This window comes from Strix aluco, chromosome 2 (assembly GCF_031877795.1).
Source record: "Strix aluco isolate bStrAlu1 chromosome 2, bStrAlu1.hap1, whole genome shotgun sequence".
Lineage (NCBI taxonomy): Eukaryota > Metazoa > Chordata > Aves > Strigiformes > Strigidae > Strix > Strix aluco.
The window spans coordinates 11761563-11783868 of NC_133932.1; the positions used below are offsets into that span (position 1 = coordinate 11761563).

Below are 22306 nucleotides of genomic sequence, written 5' to 3' on the forward strand. Positions count from 1 at the left end.
CTAAAAGAATTTGTTAGGGGCATAAGGGATAGCATTTAAATAATGAAAACCTGATGAGTAGCTTACTCTAAGTAATACCACAATAGAGGTAAAAATACCATCAAGCTGAGTAGCTATTTGATTAATTACTGTCAAATACTTACTAGACAGAACTGTCTTATGATTGAAAGTCTTGCTCCAAACACTATCGTCTACGTTGTCTTTAACTCCAAATTCATAAAGAGTGTTTGGCTTCAGATTGTCCACCACCGTCTCTGTAACTGGGCAAAGCTGAAAAACCCACTTCTTGTCTTTATCCTTTTCTCTGTAGCGAACTGTATAGAACCTGCTCGACAAAAGAAAAATATTTTTTTTCTTCACAAAGAAACTCTCTACAACCCTTTTCATTACAAATTACTAAAATAACTCCTACCCACCATTGTTCTTGTTCTTTCTGGCCCCTTATAGTTATCCAATATCAGAAAAGCCAGCATATCTTCCCTGCAAATATAATGCTAGCCCAGTCATCTCCTAGATACATATCTGCTCCCCATCATACAAATCCCAACATTAGGAGTATTATACAAAGTGGAAAAGAAGTCTCCTTAATCACAAGCAACCATGTGTGCAAAGTTCTGACCACAAACTCTAAGCTCATTTTGCAAGCAGTTCCTGTGATTCTGACATGTGCCAGAAGTAGTCAATTGAAACATGAGTCTATTAGTCAGGAAGCCTCAACCAATTTCTCAAAATCTTCTATATCCATCCAGGGGAAGGTGTTCCCCTCAAAATTAATCCAAAAATATTCCCAAGGGAAAACCAGTAATAGTTGACATTTATATAACACATTCCTCACTCAGTGATTGCATTATGTATTGCCCACACTTCAACGAAGAAAGTAAACCAAGACATTACTTTCAGCAGTTTAAATCAACAACACGATGCTAACAGATTATGAAATTAAAAAACATTTCTACAGAAATTGCCCAATTCAATCAAGCAGCACCACCCTGAAAAAGTGTGACTGCAATGGTAACCAGTATAAAACAACGCAATGTAAATGATGAGAGTTATGGCACAAGAACTCCACTGCCTGCTACAGTCTCATTTTCATTATACATGATGAATCACTGCCAGAATGGGGTGGGGTTTTCTGTTTGTGTAAAAACAAATCTTAGAGAGATTTAGTAATTTTTTAATCCAAATATTACTGAAAATTTTTACACATAATGTAATTAAAGCATATCCATTGCTCATATCCATCTTACATCTACATCAGCTGAAAAAGGATGAATTCCATCCAACTGTATTTTTCCATACTTCAGTAGAGTAAAATAAGGCCATAAAACAAACTCAACTCTAGAACGCCAGGTACATGCCTAAGAATCATTCACAAGCAAGAAGAGTAAGAAATTTGGGTTGTGAGAGTTAAGCCATGTATTATATAGGAAAATATATGGAGAGGAAGTAAGGGACTTTAAAAAAACAACCAAAAAAATTTCTTTAATCAACTGAAAAGGTATCAAAGCTCCAGATTAAAATGACTTAATGGATCAAATACAATATTGTCAATGAATAAAGCTGGTTTTGCTACAGTTACAGAAGACCAATTCCAGAGTAGAGTATATGTGAAAGACGACTGTTGAGTACAGGGAAAATCCTACCTCATTATTAAAACACAACCTAAGACAAGGCAAGTAATAATCATGGAAAATATTTTTATACACAAAGATTATCTTTGTTTACATATCTTATAACTGTCAAATTTATTTTCTTGGCATCAAAAATATAGGTTCTCCTGTTTTAATTGCTACAATTCAGCTCATTCAGGTATTCCACCAGGTTAAAAAATTAATGTTTATGTTGGCTCACATAACTCTTTTCATTAGTTGTACTACTTTGTGTTCAAAACAAGCCATAGTCTAACCCAAGCCTCAGAAAGGAAAGAAATACGGTAAGTAATAAATATCCTCTCTCTTCTTATCAGTTCCTGGACTACCAAGTAATAATCTGCATCTTTATTTCTGTGGGCTGTGATCTACTCAAATTTCATGTGTCAAGCAATATCAGTTGGACTGACAAAGAACATTTTTAACAAGAAATTATTGGCGAGATTAAAATGAGGAAAATTTCTCCTCCTTTATCCTCTAAATTCCTTCATACATAGTCACACAGACATTAACAGACAAGAAAAGCTTACTTGAAATCTCTGTCACTAAATTGCAAAGGATGTAACAGTAATAAATCCCATCTGCAACATAAATGCATCTTGCTGGACCTCATACAGTCTCTTGGTAGGAGATTTAGAACAGATATAAGTTCTATGATCAAAATGTGAATCACAAGTAGAAGTAATCACCTTCTTCCCAGCTTGCCTGAAAGCGGGAGTTTCATTTGTTTTCATCTTCATCATTACCTTTTCCTACTTGTTTTAGTTGCATGGGGTAGAAATAAAGTGATTGTATGTGATGGAAAGAAAACAGTATACTGATTCATTTCAGTTATTGAATGGTCTAAATGAATAGCTGCATCAGAAATCAGGAGTAAAAAAACCCACCAAAAACTTGTTCATTATGAATAGGCTTTTAAGCGGCTGCTCCCACTTGCTTCTACCATAGAAAATGTTCTAGTTTTGAATAGTCTCCACACCTGCAAATTCCTTCTTCCTAACATGAATTAAAATACCACGAACACTTGCATGTCAAAAACCATCTTTCACAAAAATTCAAGACTATTAAAAAATCTGGCAAGAAGATTTTTATAGTTGTGCCAAATTGTGCCATTAGAAACAGAAATATATAGCATAGAAGAAATGTGCTCTCAGCTCCAAGATTTCCAAGCCCGTAAAAACTTCACCAAGGGTGTAATTATTTCAGTGGAAACTTGCCACAATGAGTACTAAAATCACTGACTGTGATGACAGAATTTCCTCAATCAGTTCAACAAAAAGCAACAAAAATGAAGCTCCATTTCACAATTTGCAAGTCACAATCATTTGAGTATTAAAAATATCCAAATTGTAAAAACACGCACTTTTGGGGAAATGCAATCATCTGTTTATAGAGTATGAATTCAGAAATGCCAAGTTTTGTCATCAAAGAACAACAACTCATTGTTAAATCTGACCAACAAGCTGCCGCATATAGTGCAATTTCAGTGCCTGCCTGAGAACATTCTACTGATTAAATTTTGTTTAATTTCTCCTTTTAATTTTTCCCTTTTTCAAACCTTTCTTTCAGAAAAAAAAAACAGTATCAAAACATCAACACATATAATTGAAGACACGAGAAAGCAATAAAACCACACCGAACTGTGTGGTGCGGTCGACACGCTGGAGGGAAGGGATGTGCCATCCAGAGGGACCTGGACAGGCTGGAGAGGTGGGACCGTGCAAACCTCATGGAGTTCAACAAGGCCAAGTTATGAAGTTCAACAAGGTCCTGCACATGGGTTGGGGCAACCCCAAGCACAAATACAGGCTGGGCGATGAGTGGATTGAGAGCAGCCCTGAGGAGAAGAACTTGGAGGTGTTGGTGGATGGAAAACTGACTATGGCCAGCAATGTGTGCTCACAGCCCAGAAAGCCAACTGTGTCCTGGGCTGCATCAAGAGAAGTGTGGCCAGCAGGTCAAGGGAGGGGATTCTCCCCCTCTACTCCCCTCTCGTGAGACCTCACCTGCAGCTGTGTCCAGCTCTGGGGTCCCCAACAGAAGAAGGACATGGACCTGCTCAAGTGTGTCCAGAGGAGGCCACGAAGATGATCAGGGGACTAGAGCACCTCCCCTGTGAGGACAGGCTGAGAGAGTTGGGGGTGTTCAGCCTGGAGAAGAGAAGGCTCTGGGGAGACCTTAGAGTGGCCTTCCAGTACTTAAAGGGGGCTAGAGAACAGGTGGGGAGGGACTCTTGATCAGGGGGTGTAGGGATAGGATGAGGGGTAACAGTTTGAAAGAAATTCTTTCCTGTGAGGGTGATGAGCCACTGGAACAGGTTGCCCAGAGAAGCTGTGGCTGCCCCCTCCCTGGCAGTGTTCAAGGCCAGGTTGGACGGGGCTTTGAGCAACCTGGTCTAGTGGAAGGTGTCCCTGCCCATGGCAGGGGGTTGGAACTAGATGATCTTTAAGGTCCCTTTCAACCCAAAACATTCTGTGATTCTATTATTCTATGGAAATTCAGTCACCACTCACATCTATCAATTCCTCCTGGCAGTGACATACGCACACAAAATTTATGCAGCTGACCTGCTATGTGTATCAGAAGCTGCAAAACTGCTTGTCCTGGATTGCAAACATTTAGAGAAACCTCTCTATAGATTCCCTTAAAAAATTATAGAAGCAGGCTGAAATGGAGTACAGACACACTCACATAGACGGGAAAGGTACACTACACTGTTTCTCACATAAAACACTTCCCATTATCTCTGTGAAGTAAGAATATGAAAAACTGACTGCAGGGCCCTAATATCTAATATGAAAGTAATACAATATTCAAGTGAAGTGTAATTGGACAGTCCCAGGAATGCTATTCACAGCTGTGAATGCTAGTTTGATGTTTTAGCAAGGAGGTGGCACACCCAGTACACTGAGTGAGAATCTAGATTCTCAGCATGTGCAAAGACCTGCAAATATTTAACTGCTTTTAATTTTGATTCTTTATTTGTTTTGGGGAGGGATATGAAAATGGTATATTTTAGCAGAACAATATTGAATATCACTTGTATTCCTATTTACAACAAATACTAATCATAAGATTTCAGGATTCACTTCACTTCTCTTCCAGACAGCACTCTGTAAAACATAAGAGCTCTTTTGATAAGCTCCATAAAAATTAATCTCTCCCTCTCTCCCTAACAAGCAACGTTTCACTCATTAGAAGATACTTCCAAGCAAACCATCATGAAGACTGTAGAGAAATTTTACCTCCTCCCTTTTTACTAGACAACTGAAAGCATAATAAACTCCAACAATTTAAACAGAAGGTGTTATGAGCAGGTGAGGGATACTGTTACACTCAGAGTTAATTGCTGTAATAACGTCAATTAAAAAAAAAAAAAAGACAACAACACGGTAAAGAAATAAAGAGCCTACATTCACCAAAACAGCCTCTCTCCATATGCATTTGTGCAATACCACGATATGTTCAATGTTTTCTTTCTTGAAACTCTCTCTACATTAATAAGGTTGAATTAATCTTTTACAGTATTCTTAAGTCATTACCATATCTGCAAAGTCTATGGAAAAAACTATCAGCTGAATACAAAAGGATGTTTCTATCCTTTCTACGTTCAGTTCACATAGTTTTGGGTTTGTTCTTTGTTTTTTGTTTGGTTTTGGTTTTTTTAACTTTACAACACAAGACAGTGAAACCTTTTCTTTCTCAGCTTAGAGTTAGCTTTTTTATTACAGAAGAAATCAAAATATGATGACCATTTTGAAGCAGCCACCCACAGGGTTTTTGCTTTTGAAATTAAGGAAATCTCACTCACTGCTAAGAGAAGCAAAATTCTAGGATGGATAGGCAAAACATTAAGATTTCATATATCAGTATGAATTACACTGTCTTGCCAAGAATTCCAGTGCTATTTTTCCAATTGTTAACCAAATCTCTTTTCAGCCAGATTCCCAGAAAATGCTTGCACATTCAAATATTTGGGCACAAACAATTAGATACTGGAAATCTTATAAGGCAGATGGCTTTATAAGATTTCCAGATTAGGTCAGTTTGTGTAAATATCATGGGTGTATTTGGAACCAGATCCAAACCAAAACTCCAAACAATTTAATCATGACTATTTTAGTCACACATAACACTAAACAAACAATTAAGCCTCGAAGATATAAGAACAGTCCTGCTCTGTGGCTTTGTGTTGCCATAGATAAAAGATTATAAAACTTACTTCACTTTTGTGCATAGGAATGTAATCAGACTTTAAAAAAATTACTATTAACATACACATATATTTCTTTATTTGTTTATAGTTAGACTTCATTAGAAGCACATCTGTTTAGTGCTAGAAAGTAGTAAAAGAAATGGTTTAAACTACGATTTTTCAGATACTGAGTGTTTCACAAATCGGCACATGAAGTTGATCATATTGTTTCCTTTTTATTGCCAAGTATACTTTAAAGTAACAAATACTAACATATATAAAAAGATGGAAAGAATTACATTGCTGATGGCTACCAGCTAAGTTTGCAAAGCACTAATTTAGTTTTCACTTTTACAAGATCACTAACGTTCACTTTTTCCACTTAAATTTTTTAGTAGAACCGCTGAAATGAATTGAAGAGTTAGAGGTTCTGAAGAATGAGAGGCCGACCACGAACAAATCCTTCCATGTTTAAACAAGCTTTTAGCATACATTCCCACAACAGTAACTCAAAAGCATCCAACACTCAAAAAGTTTATTTGCTGCAGCATGTTTTTCTTAAGGAATTCTGCTAAGTTTAAAATATTTTCTATGACATTTGCAACACAAAGTTGCCAAATAATTAACTTGGCAGCTGCACAGTAACATAGATTGGTAGGCACAAAAGGAGAAGCATGCACATATCTTTCTGAATTTAGGATTTTAAAAAGCCTACTTCTACATGCTGAGCAACTTAAAGAGTAAGTATGTATTCTTCTAGTTTTTTTTCCCTCCTCTATTTTTCTTGCTTTTTTAAAGCATAAGATACAACTTAAGTAAAACACAAAATATGTACCACTTGCAAATATGACATTAGGACATTTTAAAATCACGAACAAACAAATTGAAACAATATATATGTGAATTTGTCAAAGTTCTTAACTCGGATATATTTAATGAAAAAAACCATACCTTCAGGTTTTAAATTTCTATTTCACATTTATCTGAAAGCATGTTTGTTTTCCTATACAAACCACTCAATACAGTAAAATATAGTATTCTATCTACAAATCCTGGTTTTGTCTTGCACGGAAAAAACATTTTTCTGTTCATTTTCCTGACTCGCCCTCCTAAAGAACTGAGGGTCAAATTCCACCTTTTTCAAACCCCTGTTCCATTTTGGAATCTGTGGAGTTGTTCTAACCAAAGGAAAGGCCAAAAAGAAGTCTATACAACAGTCTATACTCTCCTTTGCAGACTGAAATGGACAGTAAACATAGCCCCAGTATGTTTATTATGACAGCTCTGTCCACTAACGCTTGTTTGAACATTGCAAGGCAGACAGGAAACAAGTCTCTCTACTCTAGGAATTATAAAAAGAAGAACTGAACATGACTGTGCAGCAGGTTATCATGACTTTGCCATCCTCCCTCATCAACTACTTCAGACTGGTGTCAGAAAACAGAAGATGCTGAGAGAATTCACTCCACATTGTTGGTGGAACCTTTCTGGTGTTATGTAGTTTTCATCAGTTACATAAAACTAATCGCTTGAGTTTTTTGGTTTGGGTCTTTTTGTTTTGTTTTACATTCTCGTGCTAAGGCTCTGACCAAAGCTGCTTCAAGTAGGCTTTAAAATTTGACCTTGCAAAGAACTTTGGTCCATACAAATGGCAGCGATTATCTTTGTTTCCACAAGGAATTAGGGTTTGGGGTTATCTCACAGGAAATATGTAGCGCACTATTGGTTTATGCTCTTAACCTCTAGAGAGTTAAGCAACTAAAGAATGGTTTGTCAAAAAATGGCACAGGAACTTTTTCTTCATTGGAGTTTCCTAAAAAGCACTTTGTAGGTAAAGAAGAACAATATGTGCCCTCAATAAGCAAGCAGTGATTTCACTAAAGCAATTAAAGATACCAATGCTCTTTGAGAACATGGCACCTCTTATTCAAAATTCATTTGCTCACAAAACCAGATCTTCTGAGGAATATCCCACTGAGGTCAGAGTCGCACTAGAGAAAATCTTGGCCGACAGATCCATGCTGTTCCATGTGGTTTTCATCTTCTGAGTCAGTAACATATCCAACTAACTTGTTATGCAACATTTGTACAAAAGCCTAATGTCCATCCGGAGATGGTAAAATCTGAGGCTGAGAACACTGACTTCATTTCAGGTCACACAGAGTTACAAATTTAAAACTTGGTGGGATATTAACTGGCAGAACTGAGTTAAGAGGTCTTAATTGCCACATACTGCCAATGTCAAAGATTAGAGGCTAGTCACTATGTAACAATCTTGAGGATGATTAACAGTACATTTCAACATGTCATAGAACAGAGAACATGGCAGATGAAAAAGTATTAAGTGTGAAGCAGACTGCCCCTGCAATAGATAGAAATTTGATGAATCCTTTACCTGATCTTAAATCTTGTACTTTCAACACAATGCTAACTTGCTAAGAATGGGTTACTTGCTAATTTTTTCTTACCATACATTACCAGTTATCATTCAAATTATTATCATAAATTAATAATTTTTCTTCTAGACACTGACTAGAAATGTATTTGAATCCAATCTCTGCTTGAAATTATAGAAATGCACACCATGGTCATGTGGAGAACTGTTCTCACCGTTTATACAAATCACAATCATTTTGGTCCAATAAAGGTAAACAAACTAAGAGCACCACTTAAGCGATTTTTTTTTTTATTTCATTAACTTTATTGCTATGCTTGATTGCAAAAATAGAAATCTGCATATAGGTATATACCATACTTTGACATGACCATTTGTAATGGGATTTAAGTGTTTTTAAAACAGCTACTCATGACTGTCAGTGTATCTTTAGAGTTGAAGTACATGGAGATACTCAAACAAAATGAACAATACAACTCTTATAGGCAAGTTCTCTTATGGGGGCTAAACGTAAATACATAGGCAGTAATTTAGTACAGCCTGACATTTCACTAAAATGGAGGGCACATTAAAAGTTAACCTGAGAGGAATCAGCTAACTAGACTAAACAACACTTAACTAAAGAACCAGAATTTTGGGAGACATATACCATTACTTGACACAAAGACATGGTAAAAGCACGTCTCACACTAAAGTAACAAACATATAGAATATATTCTAAACATAGCAAGACAGCATTACCACTGCACTAAGTGGAAAACATTGCACACTATGTTAAAGAGTTTGTTCAAACTTTGCAACAATGTATGTCAAACAAGAATATTAAGTTACTGAAGAGAAAACCCTGATGAAGCTGATGAAGGCATTGTGGTGGGTACCATATGCTTTGAATATCCACGTGGATTAATACAGGATATAGGCTTCTTAATTGTTCTTCCTTCCCACTGCACAATGGGTGCTGTAACTTTGGTGCTGACACGTAGAGAAGATAAGTTGCATGGTAAAAATGGTGCTAAAATCATTATGTGGGCAGAACACTTAACAGGCTCCTCCATGATTAGCTTGCTGCTTTGATTTCTAACTGTAGGAGACTATTTACTTCTTTCTTGACTGAGAGAGCAAAATTTAAGCCTAAACCAACTTTTATTTCTATTGAAAAAAAAAATCCTAGTGAAATTACATGTGTGGACATCTCCTAATAATCCATAACAATTTTTTAATAAATATTAACACTTTTTTGAAGGTGTTTGAAATTCTGGTTGGTGATAAAGACCCAAATTTGTTCATGAAAAATTTCTGAAGTTTTAAAAGGGTTAGCCCAAAACTTTTGGGAGGTAAGAAAAAGGTCATATTGGCTACATGGGATGGGTTTTATTTAACATAATCTATGACTGACATCCAGTTTTACGTTATCAATGGGAGTTTTATTATCAACACCAAAGCAAGCAGATTCAAGTCTAAATTAGACAGCTGCAAATTTAGATAAAAATTAGACAGATAGTGGAAAAGAAAAGTTCTCAATAATGCAAAGATACATTAAAAAAACCCGAAATATGGTATCTGCAAACCAGACGTAGATGCATTCCAAACATGGGTGCACAAAGTTTCTTCTTGGTTTTACAAAACACTGTTGAGTTGAATGGAGCTTCACACAATTTAAACAAAGTAAAAAAAATCTTCTGTCATAAAAGGAAGAATACAAAGAGAGCACCAAAATGACAGAGCAGGGAAAACACCTGTATCAGCAATTTCAATAATTTCTGCAGATTAATTTTACTCATCTGTCATGAGGTGCTCAAAATGTAATGGTGCACTTAACTGAGAAGCTACCCAGAACTATGACTTTTCTTGAAATTGTTATTTGGTGAGTCTTCCTGAGCTCTCTACCTACTGTACCACTCATTAAATAATTACAGCAAAACAAAAATATTATAGAAAAGATTTTGTACTTACAACAGAAAACTAATGAAAGCTGTACTGTATCAATACCAGGAAGGTAAGGAAACAGAGGAAACAAAAATCAAATAGCATTAAAACAAGGCATCATTCCCCTACCACAGCACGGCAAAAGACTTACTTTACTTGTGTTTGGCCAACTGTAAACCAAGATATTTCCTATGAATTAACAAAGTTTCTTTCAACTGATTCAGATACAAATGAAGGTAAAGCCAAGGTCATGAGTTTAAGGAGAACAAAGGATCTAGTGTGGAATAGTAAGACTTATAATTCAGCATGTAGACATCTGACTAAATTTGCACTCAAGACAAGTAAAGACTTGCAAATTACTAATTTAAGTAAATGAGAAAACTTCACATTCAGAACTATTGCTTCCAACTTTTTAATTTCCGCTGTCAAACTTATTTCAGCCACACCAGATAACTACACTGAATTAAATCATGATCATCACAAAAAATGGTTTTCTGTTACGTTACCTGTCACTAGCACAGTTACTTGTTGCCGTCCAGTCATGTTGAGGGTTGACTAGGATGCCCCAAGACAGGAACACAGAGGTTGGGGTGAGAGTGCCAACCACCAACTGCAGAGGCTTTTGAGTCTTGTTCCGACCTACATAAGAAACATATAATTCCAATTACAAGTTAGTTTCTGTCTCCTGCATTATGTAGGGGAAAGTTTCTGCAGTTTATTAGTAAATGAAGACCTACTTCTCTTCTAAACTTGAAGCGAAAGGTACAACAGTTCTCTCTCTTTTTCACAGTCACCATTTCCAACATATGATTTAAAAAAGGAGGGGGAGACAGCATTTGTGATCTGTTTGTTGGATTCTCATTGAGGCAAGTGAAACACCTGCAAGCCAACTGAGCATGAACACAGGAAAGAAGTGCAGAACAAACTTGGCATAAAGGAAGGGAGGATGCAGCTAGCAGGCAGCAGGAGCACAGATTAGGCTACTGCTTTAGAAAGCAGGTATCAGACACACAAGCCTCAAAGACTACTTCTTAGGTCCCCTCTGGACTTCCACAGCATGTATTTCAACCTAGGAAGAAACTGGAAAGCTCCACTTCCAGACTTGCAGATTCAGGGTAAACCTAAAGGAATTCTTGCTATTATTTGGTGGGTATGAGGGAGATCAGTTTACTAAACTTTGTTTTGGTTTTGTCTTATAATAAGTTCTCACTATTTCTCTCTTTTAAGCCTATGTTCCAGTTAAACTTAATTTTTGAAGATGAACAGTGGGTGGTTTGGATATGCTTAGTATAAGAATACGCAGATTAACTTCAAATCTCTGGTTACTCTTGGACTGCGTCACAGAAGCTGTTACACAGAGCTCAGGACATTAGGAAGTCTCTCTTTGCATGTGACAGAAATAGTAACTTCTTGGCAGGATTCTCAGTGACACTGCAATTATGTCCATAGATAATTCATACTTTCTACAGCATTCTTCATCAAGAGTAAAATAAAACCTACAAAAATTTTTTTGCTTTTAACTGTAGGCAGATCTGAGTCAGTGTCTATATCTGGGGGCGTTTTTCTCTTTTAACCATCTACTACACTGAAAATGTTCAGCATTTGCATGATACTTAACTTTAGCTTTGCTCTGAATGAAGTAGCACAACTCAGGTGGAGAAAGAACTTTCTTTAAATCAAGTTTAAAAGCTTGTAGTTGGAAATTAAGAAATGATCTAAAGCAACTATTTTGAAACTGTAGTTTGTGGCCTGCTACAAGCCCAAGGAGAACCTTTGGTGTTTGAAAGATGATTAATTAAACAAAATTCATATATTCTTTATACCACATTACATATTTCAAAAATCTAAAGGATCTGTACCTCCTCAAAATGTACAGGTGACCACAAATTCCCTAACAGTTTATAAGCCACTGATCTAAGGGTTATATTTTACGCTGTTATGAAACAGATCTGACTAGCTTTCTTTTCATGCCTTTTGAAACATAATATCTCTTCACTTAACAAGCTTCAGTGAAAGTCGGATTTGTACTTTCAACCAATGCATGCATGTGCATTTAGAAACATTAACCATGTGGGTTTTTACTTTATATTGATGATGAATATGTTGCCACAAAAACCCCATAAACAAACAAAACCACTCTCTACCCTTAAGATGAAGTATGACATGCTTTGAAATACTGTGGAATGTATGATACAGTGGAATGTATGATTGCCACAGGGCCAAACATATGAATAATTTTTTTGTTTTCTGGACCAGTTCCTATACTCTTTCTCCATTTTTAAATAAAAACGTAAAACAAACAGCTCGGTCATTCACCAAACTATCTGGCAAATCTGCTATTTATAGCAAAATCCCTTTCTTGATCACTTTTTGAGGAAACACGGAAAATATGTGAGTTTTAAGGAAAATAAAAAAACAGTTCTCATACAACTTGAAATCATACTGGTTTTCAGGAGGACATACATATGATTTTGATTATGATTCTTATTATTAGTTCCCAGTTAGAGACTGCAATGATTTACACACTGTAAAACTAGGAATTACCTTCGTGATCATCTATGTTGATCTATATGAACACAAACCACACAACTCCTCCATATTAACTGTAGTTGGAACTACAGTGTCTCTTCTAGAAATGTAACCAATCTTCATTTGTAAATTTAAAATTGCAGCAACTCGGACTCTACCACAATTCTTGGTAATTTGTCCAGTTTAACTATTCTCACTACTAAAAAGACTTGACATATATCTAGCTAGCATTAAACCAACAGCTGTTCCTACATGTTTGTCTGCTGGACTGAAAAGTCAATTATCTAGATCTTGTTCCACAAATCAGTTTCTGTAGACTGTAGATACAAAAATTACTAATGTCCAAATAGTGCATTGGGCATTTTTTTTGTTGTTTTGTGGTTTTTGATGTATGTATGTTGCATCCAAAAGGTAAATCACTTTTCAAAATCTTTCCAGACACCCTGTTTTACATCTGGCCAAAAGCAAGAAGACATTAATCCCAAGCAGTTACCAGGAATTAAAAAAATTCATATAAAGATTACAGAATCATAGAACAGTTTGGGTTGGAAGGGACCTTTAAAGGTCACTAGTCCAATCCCCCTGCAATGACCAGGGACATCTTCAACTAGATCAGGTTGCTCAGAGCCCCGTCCAACCTGGCCTTGAATGTTTCCTGGGAGGGGGCATCTACCACCTCTCTGGGAAACCTGTGCCAGTGTTTCACCACCCTCACCGTAAAAGATTTCTTCCTTATATCTAGTCTGAATCTACCCTCTTTTAGTTTAAAACCATTACCCCCCCATCCTATCGCAGCAGGCCCTACTAAAAAGTTTGTCTCAAGCTATAAACATATATATACACTATCAGTTCATTCTTTGCAACAGTCCAGTGATCCTGAGAAGTCATCTCCATACTAAGTAAGGAATTAAAAGCTAACAGTATTAATGACATGATTAAGGTCATATAGAAAGTCTTTGGAACAAATTAGGATCAATTTCAGATTTCTGCTCTGCTATGGACAGTTTAAGCTAGAAACATCCCTCTTTCCTTAACTCCTTGCACACACACACGCGTGCACGCTACCATTTTCCAATGAGAAATAAAGAGCATGAACATGTCCATAGATGAAGGAATCCTTACTGGTAGTTTGGGAAGAGTAACTTCACTACACCAGATCATTGTATTTCAAAATTTTTACTTTTTTTTTTGCATACACTTGTGACCTCTTTAAACATCTGAAATTAGTATTCTAAATTTCAATTCTCATTTCTAAGAGCTTTTTACACAAACAATCTTTAGGTACTTTTTCATGTTTTGAACACCATGTGTAACTAATTACTGACTAGGAAATACTGTCCTCCACTTTACCTTCCCACATATGGAATTTGTGCATTCCAGACAGACATCTATGGTTACAAATATTTTTTCAGAGAAACACAGTAAAAGATTCTGTCTTCCTTTAATTACTTTAAGAAAGAGATGCAGTAATGGTAAAATACCTGAACAGGATTTCTTGTTATTTGAAATACGCGCTGGTCTTACGGAAACCAAGTACCGTGGCTCTGCATCTGCAAATGAAGAAAGCAGCTATTAGTACAGACATGCTATTTATTTGAGAAAGAGATTAACCCATAATTAATTAGAAAAAGTCCAATATTCAGTGAATGCCTGAGAGGTTATCCAGTCTTTGTGATCTTTAGGCATGTTTCCTTTAAGGCTTATTTACCAATCATTCAGAAATATTCTAGCCATTAGGAAAAATAATACACCCACGCACAAAAGATTTGGCAATTCTTTTTGACTGGGACACAACAAAGAGGTGAACATGGCAGGGCATACATGTAACATTTCAATGCAAATGGTACTTGGAAAGTGAAGGGGAATGAAAATCCAGATGAAGAGGTGACAGCAAAACAGAAAAGTAAAACAGGTAAAGTAAAAAAGTAAAAAGCGCAAAGCCTGAAGAGTACAACCAGAGATAGCTACTCCTGAGAGAAGCTGAAGGATCTTCTTCTACAATATTTTCTGTATTCTGGTTCAGGCTATACACCTTAGTGTTCCTGTAGTAAGCAGTTTCCCAGTAAAGAGCTGACCTACTGCAAAAAGAATAAACAAAATGCATTGATCATTTCAGAGCACATACCCCAATAGACTAAAACTAAATCATTCAAGATTTGCATGATTGTCTGGTTGCAGGAAACAACACAAAGGTAAGACCTGCTTAAGACAGTCTCCACGTTGGTTACTGGGTTGTTTTATAATTAGGTTTACATACTTTTTCCAGAGACTTATTATGAGATTTAACTATTAAGTGCTTTGACAGTTTTGAATACTCTTTATGAAAGTAAAGTTATTACTAACATGTAGGGGCAAGGAACTAATATTTGTGTAAAACTCACAAAGGGCTGTGACTTTGACTGGGTACTGTTACACTAGAAATAATGTTGCATACAACAGGACAGGAACAGTTTAAGTGATTTTCTTATTCAATAAATTCATCTGAGAGACAAACTGTATTTTCCAGACTTTTTGACATTTACATTTCTTTTATTTTTAACCCATATGTATTTTCTCCCAGGAAAAATGAACCTTTGCAAAATATTTTTTTATATCTTTACAGGAAATAATCTCTTTCCATCTTAACTCGGGTTCAAACTTTTTTGCACCACTTCCCATAAAAGGTTCAACTGCTTCATTTCAAAAAGCTAACAGAACAGATCATATTACATAGCAAAAAAAAAAAAAAAAAAAAAAAAAGAAGCCCTTCCAAATACGAGAATTTTCCTCTTTCAGTTCAATGGTACCCAAATGGCCTAAGTTTCTTTTAAAGTACACAAGCACCGCAGCCATTCTAAAGGATGCAGAGTTATCGCTAGCTGGGTGTCACTTGTCAACCAGCTTGGAAAACTTCTGGAAATACCAGTCTTCATAGGAAATAACGAAGCAAACTAAGTTTTACACAAACTCTTAACACATATCAGAGACATCTGATGCAGTTTGGATGACACACGCACACACAGTAAGAGGCCACAAGTTCAGATATATTCATGTTTCTGGCAGTAAAAGGCAGATAACTTCACCCTGCAGCTTAAAATAATAAACGCTTTGATTAAAACAATGTTGAGATGGTGATTTTAGTTTGGGGAATTCATCTTCAGAAAGAAGATTTTCCCTTAACTTTTGACATCAGATGTCAGCGATTTCCACCCTTCTTAATTATTTAAAACCAAGCTCTATTCTGACCGAACTGCAACTCTACAAAAGAAGTCATAGGAGCTGGCAAAGAGATATCCATAGGAAGAATTTGACTCACCATGTACCGATCAAAACTACTTTAACTATGCTTTTTTAAAAAAATAATTTCTCCAGGCACAATTCTTACTCTAGTTTAGATACATTTATCTAAATCTGTATTTATGGATGAGAGATTTAATTTCCTGCATATCTCATTTTAACAGATACCCTGAAGTCTACAAATTAAACAGAACCACTGAGAAATCATTCCATTTTCTCTCACATCTGAAGTGCTAAGGCTTGGACAATAAGCCCAAGCCAGAGTCGACCTATAGATGAATCCTGTGCATTTTATAACTGATAACCATTGTGCTAATAGGTATTATACCAAGTTATAGCAAACCAACTATTCTGATGTAAAAGGTGGGAATACTGAAGCCTGAGCAACAGGCTCTGAACTGAAACTGCTAACTCTGTATGTAGTCATTAGTGAAATATGCATAGAAGATGTAGCTTAAACATCATAAAACATGTCTATCTTGAATGTATCCTTATCTTTCTTTATGTGTGGGCAAGATAACAGGGCCACAAAAGCAGTTGTCGGGCCTTGTGACCTTGCTCATAAATTAACTAGATAAGCAGGGAAACTCCCTTAGCTTCTCCCTTAAGCCCTGGCCAGGCTCTGGGGGGAACCTAACGTGAGATGAAAACCAGATATTTCCGCTTAAAACAAAGGTGCCAGCTATTCTGGCTTACTGATTTTTTAGGTATATAAGGCTGGGCCCACTCACAGCGACCTTGGAAGCCTCACCTACTGGTGGACGCACCGCGTAGGATTTCCCACTTGCTGGGAAAGGATCTCCAAATCCTCGCTGTAACCGGGGCTTCCCAGCGACTGCGGATCTGGATGATGGTAAAGTATGCAAGTGGTGATGTATCTTTCTTAATCACTATTCTCTCTGTCTTGTAGTAATGATTTGATGCATTACCCTGTATTTTCCTATTTGTTTAAGTGCACTATTCTGTCTTTTATTACTGTATGTTTTCTGTATTATTTTGTTATATTATTTAGTTATTTCTAGTAAAATACGCCTGCTCTTTTCACTCTGGTGTCTGAGTTTAATTGATATCCCTAATCAGCAAAACAACATCCAAATTTTTGTAAGGAGAGAGGAAGGAAAACCAGTGCTGAATAAATCAAAAGCTTGCTGCACTACTTAAAAGGATGTGCCAGTGTAGGAAAAACCACTCTAACTTAACTTCACTGACTCTATGCAACTAAGTTACTGGAAACCCATACTATGGGTGTACTTTAATTGTTTAATTACTGCTTTTTAAATGGGTTTCAACCCCACCCAAGATAAGCATAACTAAGATGAGCATTTTGAACAGCTGCTCAAAGCAATGTGAAAAAAAGAATTAGTTAAAAAGAAAGAGCAACCCCAAAGTGCAAATATCTCTTAATTTACAAAAAATGTTTTTTAATATTTAGGGCTGCACACAGTTCTTCTGGGATCTGTGCAATCATCTAGACATCTTTTGTATTGAGACCTAAAACCAGAAATAAGTGTCACTTTAAAATAATTAGTTTTCCCTGTACTTTAATCCCAGTTTTCTGCTGTGCATTCACACCCACTTGTGAGACTGTTAAAACTCTCACAAAGTATTGAGCAACCTTAACTTCAACAAAGTTCACGCAGGCAGGGCGAGCAGACAGGGCGCAGTCCGTCTCCGGGGTCTAGAACTTAATCTGAGCTAGTTTCATCTTATCATCCTCCACGAGTAGACTGAACCATGGTCTCCACTTGCATCAGAACCACCACCAGAAAGAACGTGGTGACGCAGATGGAGCTGCCACGCAAACATGCAGCAGTCCAGGTCCCGGGCTGCAGGGAGTTCCTGAGCCTGTCAATCCTGCCAGAGGGCAGCAGCGATACCACCTGTGTGTGCTGTGATCAGCTGGATGACCTGCTCAGCCTGGTGGTGGAACTCAAAGAAGAGGTCAAAAGATTAAAAAGTATTAGGGAGTGTGAAAGAGAAATTAATTGGTGGAGTAACACCCTAGCACTCCTAAAGCAACAGGAGCAAATGGAGGCTTCAAACGGGGCAGGCAATCCCTCATCCTCTTGCTACCAGGCAGAAGGAGGGGACCTAAGAGATGGGGGAGGCTGGAAGCAGGTCCCCACTCAGGCAGGCAGGAAAATCCTCTCCTGACCTGCCTCACCCTCCATGGTGACCCTTCACAATGAATTTGGGGCCCTGGAACTTTTGAATAAAGAAGAGAAGGAGGAAGAGAATGAGTCAAACAAGGAAGAAGACCAAGGTCCACCAAGGCCGCGTCATTCTAGACCAGGTATTAAAACCAGTTCTAAAAAGAACCCCAGAAGAGTCATTGTAGTGGGTGACTCCATTCTGAGGGGTGTCAAAGGCCCAATATGCAGACCGGACCTGCATATCTGCTGCCTCCCTAGGGCTCGGGTCAAGGACCTTACGGCTAAACTCCCTGCTCTAGTGAGACCCAAGGGCTACTACCCTCTCTTGTTTTTTCAGGTAGGAAGTGACAATATTACCAGGAGAAGTCCTAAAGCAATGAAGAGAGATTTCAGGTCCCTGGGGAAAGTGATTAAGGGGTCGGGGGCACAAATTGTGTTCTCCTCCATCCCTTCAGCTGGGGAGATGGATGAAGAAGAATACAGGAGAACTCAACAGATGAACTTGTGGCTCCAAGACTGGTGTTACCGTCAGGGCTTTGGATTTTTCAATCATGGGTTAGTATACAGGACGCCAGACCTTTTGGCATTAGATGGAATGCACCTGTCGCTGAGGGGGAAAAGGATATTGGGGCAGGAGTTAGCTGGGCTCACTGACAGAGCTTTAAACTAGATTTGAAGTGGGAAGGGGGCAAAACATCAGCCCATCTGAAGTGCATGTATACCAATGCACACACCATGAGTAACAAACACGATGAGCTTGAAGCCATGACGAAACAGGAAAATTATGATGTTGTGGCTGTTACAGAAACATGGTAGGATGTCTCCCATGACTGGAGTGTGCCAAGTGATGGCTACAAGCTCTTTAGGAGGGATAGACAAGAAAGGAGAGGCAGTGGGGTGGCGCTGTATGTTAGGGACTGTTATGATTGCCTTGAGCACAAGTGTAGCGTTAGAATCAGGGGGATGGCCAACAGGGCAGATGTTGTAGTAGGAGTCTACTATAGGCCACCCACCCAGGACAGAGAGGTGGATGAAATATTCTATAGGCATTTAGGAGAAATCTCACGATTGCTTGCCCTTGTTCTTGTGGGAGACTAACTTCCTAGACATCTGCTGGAAATACAACACAGCAGAGCGGGACCAGTCCCGGAGATTCCTGAAATGTGTGGGAGACAACTTCCTGATGCAGCTGGTGAGAGAACCAACCAGAGAAGGTGCCCTGCTGGATCTCCTCTTTGTGAACAGAGAAGGACTGGTGGATGATGTGGCAGTTGGAGGCAGACTAGGGCACAGCGATCATGGAATAATAGAGTTCTCTATTCTTAGAGAGGCCAGGAGAGGGCTAAGCAGAACTGACATCCTGGACTTCAAAAGAGCTGACTTTGACTTGTTTAGGCACCTGCTTGAAAGGATCACTTGGGAGACAATCCTGAAGGGTATAGGGGTCCAGGAAGGCTGGGCACTCTTTAAGAAGGAAGTCTTAATGGCACAAGAGTAGGCTGTCCCCAGGTGCTGTAAGAGAAGCCAGTGGCAGAGAAAACCACCCTGGCTGAACAGGGAGCATTGGCTGGAACTCAGGGAGAAAAGGAGAGTTTACAGCTTTTGGAAGAAGGGGCTAGCCACTCACAGTGATTACAAAGAGGCTGTGAGGCTATGCACGGTGGAAATCAGGAAGTCTAAAGCCCAGCTGGAAATTACCCTGGTTTCAGCAATCAAAGATAACAAGAAATGTTTCTATGTCAGTAGCAAAAGAAAGACCAGGGAGAGTATCCATTCCCTGCTAGATGCAGGAGGAAACATGGTAACAAGTGATGAGGAAAAGGCTGAGGTGCTTAATGCTTTCTTTGCCTCAGTCTTTAATAGCAAGACTAGTTGTACTGAGGGAATCCAGCCTCCTCAGGCTGGGAGAACGACCCCCCTGCAATCCAGGAGACAGTCAGTGACCTACTGCATCACAGAGACACACACAAGTCTATGGGACCTGATGGGATACACCTGAGGGTGCTGAAGGAGCTGGCTGGGGTGCTCGCCAAGCTGCTTTCCATCATTTACCAGCAGTCCTGGCTGACTGGGGAGGTCCCGACAGATTGGAAATTGGCCAATGTGACGCCTATCTATAAGAAGGGTCGGAGGGATGATCCAGGAAATTACAGGCCTGTCAGCTTGACTTCAGTGCCCGGGAAGCTGATGGAGCAGCTCATCCTGAGTACCATCACACAACACATGTGGGACAACCAGATGATCAGGCCCAGTCAGCATGAGTTTATGAAAGGCAGATCCTGCTTGACAGACCTGATCTCCTTCTATGACAGGGCGACCTGCTTATTGGATGAGGGAAAGGCTGTGGATGTAGTTTACCTTGACTTCAGTAAGGCCTTTGACACTGTTTCCCACAGCATTCTCCTGGCAAAACTGGCTGCTCGAGGCTTGGATGATTGCACGCTTTACTGGGTAAAAACTGGCTGGATGGCCAGGCCCAAAGAGTTGTGGTGAACGGAGTTAAATCCAGTTGGCAGCCGGTCATGAGTGGTGTCCCCCAGGGCTCGGTTTTGGGGCCACTCCTGTTTAACATCTTTATTGATGATCTAGATGAGGGGATCGAGTGCACCCTCAGTAAGTTTGCAGACGACACCAAGTTGGGTGGGAGTGTTGATCGGCTCGAGGGTAGGGAGGCTCTGCAGAGAAACCTGGACAGACTGGAGCAATGGGCTAAGGCCAACTGGAGGAGTTTCAATAAGGCCAAATGCCAGGTGCTGCACCTGGGCCACAACAACCCCCAGCAGCGCTACAGGCTTGGGGAGGAGTGGCTGGAGAGCTGCTAGTCAGAGAGGGACCTGGGAGTCTTGATTGACAGCTGGCTAAACATGAGCCAGCAGTGTGCCCAGGTGGCCAAGAAGGCCAATGGCGTCCTGGCTTGTATCAGAAATAGCATGGCCAGCAGGGACAGGGAAGGGATCTTACCCCTGTACTCAGCACTGGTGAGGCCGCACCTCGACTACCGTGTTCAGTTTTGGGCCCCTCACTACAAAAAGGACATTGAATTACTCGAGTGTGTCCAGAGAAGGGCAACGAAGCTGGTGAAGGGTCTGGAGCACGTGTCATACGAGGAGCGGCTGAGGGAACTGCGGTTGTTTAGTCTGGAAAAGAGGAGGCTGAGGGGAGACCTCATCGCCCTCTACAACTCCCTGAAAGGAGGTTGCAGAGAGATGCGGATGAGTCTCTTAACCAAGTAATGAGTGATAGGACAAGAGGTAATGGCCTCAAGTTGCGCCAGAGAAGGTTTAGACTGGATATTAGGAAGTATTTCTTTACAGAACGGGTAGTCAGGCGTTGGAATGGGCTGCCCAGGGAGGTGGTGGAGTCCCCATCCCTGGAGGTGTTTAAGAGTCAGGTCGACATAGCACTGAGGGATATCGTGCAGTTGGGAACTGTCAATGTTGGGTCAATGGTTGGACTAGATGATCTTCAAAGTCTTTTCCAACCTAGACAATTCTGTGATTCTGTGAACAGATTTAGATAAACGTTTAAGTCAAGCTCAGAACTTTTGGATGGTCCTATTCACCTTATTTATTAGTCTAGCTGCATTTACATTTTGATATCTTTTGACAGCCTGAATAGCTTCCATGACCAATAATAATGTTGCTTACTGTCATGTAAGCTCATAAAGTATACTCAGCACAAAACACATCTTGTATCCTGATAAAGAGGCATACTTCTTTGAACCAAACTTTAACGTGGCCTCGTCATTGTCACTCACCCTTCACTGTGATTCAAGTTCATCTGTCTAGCAATGGATGAAGCTGCTCAAGAGTTTGTTGCCCGCATGAGCTCATCACAAGTTCAGAAAATCCAACAAAATCCTCTTCTCTTTGCACATGCCCTCTGCAGGCAGTTCCAAATTCATGGATAATATTACACAACTGCTGGCTTGGTTATTATTTTAGTTGCAAAAGAAAGGAAAACCAAATATTTTAAGAATCACTGCAGTGAGGTACTAAATATTTTAATGGATAAAATGTAAGCAGATGTCACACTTTCTACAAAGCCATATACCTCTCCTGGAAATCCTATAAAAGATCACATCCTTATCAATTTGTTTTAAAATGTATACACATATAAACACGTAATTTCATAAATTAATAAATCTGCTGAGTTCAAGTTCATTGTTAACAGGGTCATAAAA

At 38.9% G+C, this 22306-nt stretch overlaps 1 protein-coding gene across 1 annotated transcript in view; it reads right to left on the minus strand.

Annotated features, from left to right (window-relative positions):
• The window catches only part of ABI3BP (ABI family member 3 binding protein), a 167142-nt gene that overhangs the window by 137582 nt on the left and 7254 nt on the right, over positions 1–22306 (minus strand). The window contains 3 exon segments of the mRNA XM_074816699.1: positions 144–325; positions 10672–10804; positions 14176–14244. Coding sequence (XP_074672800.1) covers positions 144–325; positions 10672–10804; positions 14176–14244 — 384 coding nt within the window.